At 45.0% G+C, this 10,648-nt stretch overlaps 1 protein-coding gene across 1 annotated transcript in view; it reads right to left on the bottom strand.

Annotated features, from left to right (window-relative positions):
* Positions 1–6,809: 6,809 nt before the first annotated feature.
* The window catches only part of CHCHD4 (coiled-coil-helix-coiled-coil-helix domain containing 4), a 37,686-nt gene continuing 33,847 nt past the window's right edge, over positions 6,810–10,648 (bottom strand). The window contains exon 3 of the mRNA XM_017505039.2: positions 6,810–7,887. Coding sequence (XP_017360528.1) covers positions 7,580–7,887 — 308 coding nt within the window. The 3' untranslated portion in view covers positions 6,810–7,579. The remainder of the gene's footprint in view (positions 7,888–10,648) is intronic.

Below are 10,648 nucleotides of genomic sequence, written 5' to 3' on the forward strand. Positions count from 1 at the left end.
CAGAGACTGAGGCAGGAGAATCGCTTGAACCCGGAAAGCAGAGACTGCACTGAATTGAGATCATGCCACTGCACTCCAGCCAGGGTGACAGAGTAAGACTCTGTCTCAAAAAAAAAAAAAAAAAAATTATTTTCTGTCACAAACCATCTAGCTCTTTTTCTATTGCCTTCTTCCTCCTTATCTGTAAATATGCTTAGATTTTCCTTTGCCAAAAAAACCCTTCAGTTGGCCATGGAGCCACCTCTTCTGTTCTTAAATAGTGTAACCTCAGCTTCTTCATTTCCTACTTAATCCCTACTGTGACCTTGCTTTGCTCCGCTGCTCAGCAGAAACTGCCCTGTCAGACGTGGCCAGTGGGTATTCAGTTATGGAATTCCACAGGGTTTTCTCAGTGTTTCTCCTGTCTGAGTTACACATGACATGAACAGCATCCTACCTCTTTGCTCCTCATGCTCTCTCTTTTTCTGGCTTCCACAGACTGGTATTTCTTTCCCATCTCCCAAGTGCTTCCCCTTCTCCACCCCTCCATTTCTCTTCTAACTTTCATTTCAGGAAGAACCTATACCTTTCTCAGATATAGAGGCAAAGCGTCTCCAGAGAGGCAGAGTTTGAGGTAGCTCTTGTGGCAAGACTAGGGTTTACCAGATGCACGAGCAGGAGAATGGCACTTCTGACAGAATAGCATATGCAAAGTGAAGACAGTACAGTTAACCAGGGAGCCTCCTGGACAGCTTGTTATGTGTAGAGCTTACTGTCCAGCATGGTGGACACTAATTACACGTGGCCATTCAGTACCTGAAATGTGGCTAAGCCACATCAAGATGTGCTGTGTTGGAAATAGATGCTCAGTGCCCCAAAGAAAAGTTAGCACTGAGACAAAGCATCTTTCAGCAACACAGTTTTTACTTCCTGGACTGCAGGAAGGGTACCCTCACTAGCCATCATGACACAAGAGTATAATAAAGAAGGGGAAACACACAAATGTATCCCTTATGCATTTGGGGTCATTCCTACTGCTGTGTCTGATCTCCATTGGCTGGAGCCAGACCTCACAATCTAAACTAAAACCTGTTTGGCTAACAACTTAAAACTTTTCCAAACAGGTAAAAGCAACAAAGAGCTGGGACATGCCTGTGAGCATGTCCAGCCAGGTATCTTGTTTAAAGTACAAGGACATAGAATTTACTACATGCCTGTAACCACAGCATGTCTAACAGCTACATAGGATAGAGCTTAACAAAGTTATTAGCACACTTATTCTTTAACAAGAAAGGAAATTTTCCCACTGAGATCAATGCAGAAGATGAGTGATTTCTGCATTTCCAACTGAGGTACCTGGTTCGGACCTCATTGGGACTGGTTAGACAGTGGGTGCAGCACACGAAGGGTGAGCCAAAGCAGGGTGGGGCATTGCCTTACCCAGGAAGCACAAGGGGTTGGGGAACTCTCTAGCCTAGCCAAAGGAAGCCTAGGGAACTGGACTGTGCCATGAGAAACGGTGTACCCCAGCCCAGATACTATGCTTTTCCCATGGTCTTTGCAAACCACAGACCAGGAGATTCCCTCCAGAGCCTACACCACCAGTGCCCTGGGTTTCTAACACAAAACTGGGTGGCTGTGTGAGCAGACATCAAGCTAGCTGCAGGAGTTTTTTTTTTTTTTTTTTTTTTTTTTTCCATAACCCAGTGGCACCTGGAGTGCCAGCAAGACAGAAACATTCACTCCCTTGAAAAGGGGGCTGAAACCAGGGAGCTGAATGGCCTAGCTCAGTGGATCCCATCCCTACAGAGACCAGCAAGCCAAGACCTTGAAATACTTGCTGCCAGCACAGCAGTCTGAGCTCAACCTGGGAAGCTCAAGCATGGGGAGAAGGGCATCTGCCATTACTGAGCTTGAGTAGGTGGTTTTCCTTTTACAGTGTAAACAAAGCTGCCAGAAAGTTGGAACGGGGTAGAGCCCACCACAGCTCAGCAAAGCCACTGTAGCCAGACTACCTCTCTAGATTCCTTCTTTGGGCAGGCCATCTCTGGAAAAAAATGGCAGCACCCCCAGTCAAAGGCTTATAGATAAAACTGCCATCTCCCTGGGACAGAGTACCTGGGGGAAGGGAGACTGTGGGTGCAGCTTCAGCAGACTTGAACATCCCTGGACAGTGTTTGAGCTCTGCTAAGGGTGAGACTGCCTGCTCAAGTGGCTCCCTGAGCCCCATGTCTCCTGACTGGGAGACAACTTCCAGCAGGGGCTGACAGACACCTCATACAGGAGAGCTCCAGCTGGCATCTGATGGGTGCCTCTCTGGGACAAAGCTTCCAGAGGAAGGAACAGGCAGCAATCTTTGCTGTTCTGCAGCCTCTGCTGGTGATACCCAGGCCAAAAGTGTCTGGAGGGGACCTCCAGCAAACTCCAGCAGACCTGCAGCAGAGGGGCCTGACTGTTAGAAGGAAAACTAACAGAAAGAAATAGCATTAGCATCAAAGCATCAACAAAAAGGATGACCACACAAAACCTCTATTCGAAGGTCACCAACAGCAAAGACCAAAGGTAGATAAACCCACATAAATAAAGAGAAACCAGCACAGAAAGGCTAAAAATTTCAAAAACCAGAATGCCTCTTCTCCTCCAAAGGATCACAACTCTTCACCAGCAAGGAAATAAAACTGGACAGAGAATGAGTTTAATAAATTGACAGCAGTAGGCTTCAGAAGGTGGATAATAACAAACTCCTCCAAGCTAAAGGAGCATGTTCTAACCCAATGCAAGGAAGATAAGAACCTTGAAAAAAAGGTTAGGCAAATTGCTAACTAGAATAACCAGCTTACAGAAGAACACAAATGACCTGATGGAGCTGAAAAACAGCACAAGAACTTCATGAAGCATACACAAGTATCAATAGCTGAATTGATCAAGTGGAAGAAATGATATCAGAGATTGAAGATCAACTTAATGAAATAAAGTGTGAAGACAAGATTGGACAAAGAAGAATGAAAAGGAGCAAACAAAGCCTCCAAGAAATATAGGACTATATGAAAAGACCATTTACATTTGATTGGTGTACCAGAAAGTGATGGGGAGAATACAATCGAGTTGGAAAACACCCTTCAGGATATTATCCAGGAGTACTTCCCCAACCTAGCAACGTAGGCCAACATTCAAATTCAGGAAATATAGAGAAAATCACAAAGATACTCCTCGAGAAGAGCAACCCCAAAGCACATAATCATTAGATTCACCAAGGTTGAAATGAAGAAAAAAGTGTTAAGAGCAGCTAGAGAGAAAGGTTGGGTTACCCACAAAGGGAAGCCCATCAGACTAACAGCAGATCTCTTGGCAGAAATCCTACAAGCCAGAAGAGAGTGGAGGCTGATATTCAACATTCTTAAAGAATTTTCAACCCAGAATTTTTCCCTATTTTCCAGGAATCCCTAAAGTGCCCATAAAGTGATATAATGCACAGCCCTGCTTATTGATGGCCCAGACCCTTTAAGAGATGGAGAACACACCTCAAGGGGCTGGGAAGCTTTGCATTCAGTAGCTGAGGTACCGAGAAATCCAATCCCTTAGACTTCCATGGCAACAAAGTAGAAGTATATCACAGTGGACCAGTGTGGTTTGAACAAGAGGCTAGTTATTTCATGAAAAAGGCAAGGAATGAAATTTCTGCTTTTCACGAAAATCTAAGAGCTGCTTTTAGCTATAGCCAGCCTGTTCATGTGCAATTACTATGCCATTTTATATCAAAGGCTTCAGATTTTAATTTTATAATATTTTAGTAATCCATAATGTCTCAAACTACAAGAAAGTGGCTCTTATGTGAAAATGAGTCTCTGCTGGGCGTGATGGCTTACACTTGTAATCCCAGTGCTTTGGGAGGCTGAGGCAGGAGATTGCTTGAGGTCAGGAGTTTGAGACTAGCCTGGGCAACATAGTGAGACCCCGTCTCTACAAAAATAAAAACTTAGCCAGGCATGGTGGACCATGCCTATAGTCCCAGCTACTTGGGAGGCTGAGGTGGGAGAATCATTTGAGCCCAGGAGTTCAGGGCTGCAGTGAGCTATGATTGTGCCACTGCACTCCAGCCTAGGCAACAGAGTGAGACCCTGTCTCTGAAATAAATACACAAATAAGTCAAAATCTGTACAGTGCTAGAACTCACTGAGGACTAGAATGTAGCATTCTATTAAGAATCCTGGCTGATATGCTGCACTTGCCTACATCACCAACAAAACACAGGTCGAGTGTCCCAGCAGTTTGGGAGGCTGAGGCAGGAGGATAGCTTGAGCCCAGGAGGTTGAGCCTGCAGTGAGCCACGATTACACCACTGCACTTCAGCCTGGATGACAGAGACTCTTAAAAAAAAAAAAGAGACAAACAGTTGGTAACTGCATTTTCTAGTCAGTGTTATTTTGAGTAGCTCTTTGTTTTCATTATTGCTGTTCTTTAAAAATTATCAATCTGCATTTATCTGAATCATGAACTCTTTGTTCTGTTAAAGGTGTTCTTGCATTTAAAGATATACAGCAACTTAAATATGAATTATCCAAACCGCTTGTAGTAAAGCATAATCTCCACCCACTTCCAATTGTTTATACAGTGCCATTTCCTTATCACCAATTTGTTTTTCCACCGAAAGGTGGAAAAGAATGGAACCTTTTGCTTAACCCAAGTTGACTTGGGCAAAGACAATTTCAGAATCTCTGTTGTGGCTGGGTGCGGTGGCTCATGCCTGTAATCCCAACACTTTGGGATTACAGGTCAGGAGTTGAAGACCAGCCTGGCTAAAATGGTGAAACCCCATCTCTACTAAAAATAAAAAAAAAAAAAAAAAACCCAGGTGTGGTGGTGGGCACCTGTATCCCAGATACTCAGGAGGCTGAGGCAGAGAATTGCTTGAACCCAAGAGGCAGAGGTTGCAGTGAGCCAAGATCATGCCACTGCACTCCAGTCTGGGCAACAGAGCAAGACTCCATCTCAAAAAAAGAAAAAGAAAAAAGAAAAAAAGATCTCTGCTGTAAGGTACCGTGGCTGGAAGAACTCAGCCCTGAAAATCCAGCACCGTTATGTACACTCATCCATTCCTTTCTGCTTTCTAGTAAATGTTAACTTCCTGGATAGATTTGTAGCCTCATGGGCAGTGCCATGAATGAATCACTCTCCTATGTCCCTAGCGCTTGGAACTGTAGGTTCCCTGAATCCATCAAATAAATGGGATACATTGACATGGTCACAAACAGTAACACCTTGATTGTGATCAAAATTTTAACGGAAGAAGTATGGTTTTTAAATGTGCAAGACTGTTAAGTCTTTAGGGCCTGTCATACCATCCAAACTTGGCCAGCTCCAGGTTCTTAGCTCCTAATCAAGCAAGGCTTTAAAAAGCTCTGGATATAGACACCAGTTTGGCCAGCTCCAGGTTCTTAGTTCCTAATCAGCAAGGTTTAAAAAAACGACTGGATACAGAAAGCAGTTCTCTACCCCTGTACACCCCTGAACCACAAATCCTTGCATTTTAACATGCCTTCAAGCTTCCACGTTGTGGTGCCTCATTCTCCAGTGTGGCAGGCAGCCTCCTCCTACTCATGTCCTTGTGTCCCTCTCCTTGAGTGTAGGCTGTGTCTCACTTCTAACAAATAGAATATGGTAAAAAGAAGTCATGGAATGTCAGTTTTGAGATTAGGTGATGAAAAGGTTCTGGCTTCCATCTTGTCCTCTTGCTTGCTCTGATGGAAGTCACCTCCCATGTTGTGAGCTGATCCATTTTTAACTTTGTTAATTTTTTTTCTTTATTTTTTGAGACAGCGTTTCGCTCGTTACCCAGGCTGGAGTGCAACGGCGCGATCTCGGCTCACCGCCAACCTCCACCTCCTGGATTCAAGCAATTCTCCTGCCTCAGCCTCCTTCCTGAGTAGCTGGGACTACAGGCACGCACCACCATGCCCAGCTAATTTTTTGGTATTTTTAGTAGAGACGGGGTTTCACCCTGTTGACCAGGACGGTCCCGATCTCTTGACCTCATGATCCACCCGCCTCGGCCTCCCAAAGTGCTGGGATTATATGCGTGAGCCACCATGCCCAGCCTTGTTTTTTTTTTTAAAAAAAGAGATGGGATTTCACCATGTTGGCCAGGCTGGTCTTGAACTCCTGATCTCAGGTGATCTGCCTGCCTCAGACTCCCAAAGTGCTGGGATTACAGGCATGAGCCACCGTGCCCAGCCGAGCTGACCCTTTCAAGGCAAGGCCCGTGTGGCAAGGAACTGAGGGAGATGTCTGGCCAACAGCCAGTAAGGCATTGAGGCCCTCAATCCACAACCCACAAGATTCAACCCACTGAACCCTCCCAAAAGCCGCTTTGAGCAATCTTGAAAGGCCTGTCACACCTTGAGATGACTGCAAGGATCATAGCCTCATGAGACTGAGCCAGAGAACCCAGGTAAGCTTTGCCCAGATTCCTTCTTTCAAGCTACTAAGTTTTAAGGTAACTCTTTACATAAATAACACATTTGGGACAAATGAGGCATTACTATGCCACAGCCTGAAAACTGTCTAGCAGTTACCTTGGGCAAATTAAGCGATTTTCAAACAGGAAGAGCCTTCTCCACCTCATGGATTAACTGCAATGTCTGTGTGATGGCATCTGCTCACATACAAAAAATGTGAGCTTGCTTTGAACTCAACCCCAAAAATTTTAACAGACTCAAATTGGTTTACCAGTATCATCTTTCAAGAGGAATTTCAATGGAATTTTTCATAATTTATACCTTTTTTGTATCAAAAACATTTTTAACTAGTGAAAACAAAGGACACGTTCAAAATCAGGTAGAAATCAGGTTTCCTTTTAATTGAATACTTAATTCACAACTTTTCCTTTCTTGCTACTACTCTGGTAATAATTAGGTCCCCACCTCTAAAGAACATTGCAGCTGACCAGACTGAGAGCCAGTGTGAACATGGGCCCCAAACCAGGGCTTTCGGAATAATGAGAACTAATCAGCCTCTGCCTTCACTTAGAAAGGGACTAAGTGAAAGGTCCCAAATCTTCTTTGTCCAAACACACAAAACCAGGAGCTCAACGCCAACATGGAAACCAAAATGTATCAGGAATGAAGTACAGTACCCCTTGACATACTCAAGGTCAAGATGGGTTTGCAGAAATTGTATCTGACCATCTGGCCTCTGCCAGTAGATATGGCCCCACCCCAGCATTTTTAAGAGAAGATGTTTTTGTTTCTATTTCCCCAAGGGGTATAAAATCTAGTAAGAGGAATATAATGAATCAGAATATATCAGCTCACTCACAAGAAAGGTTCCTGGGTAATGGTTTTTAGTTGCTGAGCTTATTCAGCACATTATTTCAAAGTGGCGGCTACAGGTTTAGGTAGGACACACATACAACCCCCATTTTTTTCAGTGTATATGTCAAGAGGCCAAGACCCCTGATCATCAAAATAAGTTATTTTGTATATTACAGTGCACAGGACAACAAAGGGAAAGACACTTTCTTGAAAGGTGACTAAAAGGCATCTTGCAAAAGGTCCATATCACTGAAGTGGAAGGACTGGAGCCCAGTGCCTTGTGGCCTTCATTAACTTGACCCCTCCTCTTCTTTGGTTGCAGTGGCTTCAGAGGGAGTTGTTTCTTGTACTTGTTCTGCTGGCTGCTTCTTTTCTTCCTCGTCCTCATCCTCATCCTCTTGGGGATAGAGGTCTGGGTATTTTTGCATGCATTCCTGCATGGCCCGGAACTGGTCTACACAGTCTGACCCCTTGATCTCCTCCTTGCTATAGTGGAAGCAGGAAAAGGCTGACTTGAACTGTTCCCCACAGGGGCCGCTGGCCATTCCTCCAAGGCATGGGCAGTTCCAGTTGATGTTTCCATTTGGCAGTATCAATCCTGGAACAGGAAGATAAGCAAGGACAATGTGAGAGATGTTCTCTAACGTTTCAGAAAATACAAAACTGGTCCAGTCCTCACAGGCTACTCAGGTGGTGCAGAACAACAGGAACCATCGTTGCCTATGGACCTATACCTCAATTTGGATTAGGCTGAAATGCCTAGCACATATCCAGCACTCCTTGGCCCAGCTGGGAGAGAAGCCATCAAGGACATATTTCTCCATGTGTGACACTAAACTATTCTAAGCCACCTCCCAGTACTCTGAGGCTGTGCTCCAAGAATTAAATACCGGGAACCATTTAACCCAAAGAAGAGATGATCACTTGGATGGTCAGTGAAGAGCTTTTTGAAAGCCCACTTTAAGGAACGGAGGTACTGATGTTCTCTTTCCAATACCCCTCCCCATATGGATGATTGGGACCACCTTACCCCCAAGCTCCCTGCTCCTTGAGCCCCTCTTGCCCCACAGCTGCTCTCAGAAGCTCAGTGTAGTCTGGGGACTGGTGAAAAGGCAGAGGTTGTTCCTTATGTATTGACGAAGAAAGATGTCTAAGACATGCTGCACAATGAGAAGCTGGTGGCATACTATTAGTGTGAGTGCATTTTTGTAAAAACTCAACCAAACTGTTAAACTGCACATGTGTGTTGGGAAGGGAGCAAGGTTATAGATGAGTTTTCATTTTCACTATTAATAGGCCTCTTTTGGCTTTCATAGCTTTTCTTATCATTGAATTTTATTCACATCTAAATATTTCTTGGTTTTCCAAAATGCTCTCAAAATGATGGCTTCATTTTCAGCTTTGTGACACACAGATATATGATTCATATAGAAGCTTCTTACATGAGTCTTATCAAGAACCTGAAAGCACTTTCTAAGAGGCCTCTAAAATGTCCTGTGAAATTACACATGATTCTTCACTGCAGGGCAGTACCCAGGCCTGGTGCTCTGCACTAATGTCCAAAGTCCTAGGCAAAATCCTGCCTGCCTCTCAATTCCAGCTTGGGAAGCTCCACAGATCAATGGACCTGCTGTAGCTATTCTTGTACCTTATTTGTGAAATGGGGATAGCAAGGACAATGCCAGCTAGTGCTGCCCCCCTAGCAGGCAGCAGACTCCCAGGACCATGAGCAGTTGCAGATCAAGTTCTCCTGCATTGTGTACTAACCCCCGTTTACACACACAGTTTCTGGGGCTCATGGTCCATGTTAGGACTGCAGACTAGGCCGGCAGGATTCCCAGAGCCCATATCCCTTCCTCTACATCTCAATTTCTCCTTGACAGGGACCTCAGTGCTGGAAAAACATTTGTAAATGCTGCCCCCTGGAGGTTCAAATCTGCTCACAAACCTGCACAACCAGTTTCCAAAAGAGAGAACACTGACATGTAAAAACTGTAACCCAGGGCGCGGATCCAAGACGGCCAAATAGGAACAGCTCTGGAGTGCAGTTCCCAGTGAAAACAACGCAGAGGGTGAGTGATCACCCCATTACTGCCCACAGACCAGGAGATTCCCAGGCTGAAAAGTGCCACAAGTTTCCAGCATGGGTTTCAGCCGGCTCAGCGGGTCTCCACACAAAAACTCATACAATTCTGGGTGGCTGTTTCAACTGGTGCCTGGAATGCTTAGGAGACAGAGCTGCCCATTTAACTAAAAAAAAAAAAAACAGGGGCTGAACAGGGAACCAGTTGATCTGGCTCAGCGGGTCCCACCCCCACAAAGACCAGCAATCTGAAACAATCTGGATTGAGAGTTTCACAGCAAGCACAGCTGGACCCAGGACAGTCCAGCTCTGTGAGGGGAAGGGCATCTGCCATTACCAAGGCAGTCCTAACTATACCTCTAAACAAAACCGCAAGGAAGTTCACAGCCCACGGTAGCTCAGCAATGTCTCTGCTGGCAGACTGTGACTAGGCTACTTCCTAGCTGGGCAAGGCATCTCTGAAAAAAGGCAGCACCATGTCAGAGACTTATAAATAAAGCCCCACCTTCCCAGGACAAAGCACCTGAGCAAAAAGGTGGTTATGAGTTCCACTGCAGCAGACTTAAATGTACCTGCCTAGCAGCTCTGAACAGAAGAATGGTGCTCACAGCTTGGCACCTGAGCTCCTATAAGGGTCAGACTGTCTCCTCAAGCAGCTCCCTGACCCCCGTATGTCCAAAGAGACACCTCATAAAGGAGAGCTCAGGCTGTCATCTGGCGGGTATCCTTCTGGAAGTAAGATAACAGAATAAGAAACTGGCAAAAACCCTTACTGTTCTGAAGCTGCCACAGGTGATCCCCAGGCAAGCAGGGTCTGAAGTGGACCTCCAGCAGTCCTACAGCAGAGGGCGTGTTGGAAGGAAAACTAACAAACAGAAATAACTTCATCATCAACAAAAAGGATGTCCACTCAGAGACCCCATCTGAAAGTCACCAACTACAAAGACCACAGGTAATTAAAGCCACAAAAATGGGAATAAACCAGCACAAAAAGGATGAAAACACCCAAAACCAGAATGCCTCTCCTCCTCCAAGAGATAACAACTCCTCACCAGCAAGGGAATGAAGCTGGATGAAGGAGGAGTCTGATGAATTGACAGAAACAGGCTTCAGGAGGCAGGTAATAACAAACTTCTCTGAGCTAAAAGAACATGTTCTAACCCAATGCAAAGAAAATAAGAACTTTGAAAAAAGGTTTGACAAAATGCTAACAAGAATAAACAGCTTAGAGAAGAATATAAATGACCTGATGAAGCTGAAAAACATGAGAACGTCA

This window comes from Cebus imitator, unplaced genomic scaffold, assembly GCF_001604975.1.
Source record: "Cebus imitator isolate Cc_AM_T3 unplaced genomic scaffold, Cebus_imitator-1.0 Scaffold332, whole genome shotgun sequence".
In the NCBI taxonomy this organism is placed as follows: domain Eukaryota; kingdom Metazoa; phylum Chordata; class Mammalia; order Primates; family Cebidae; genus Cebus; species Cebus imitator.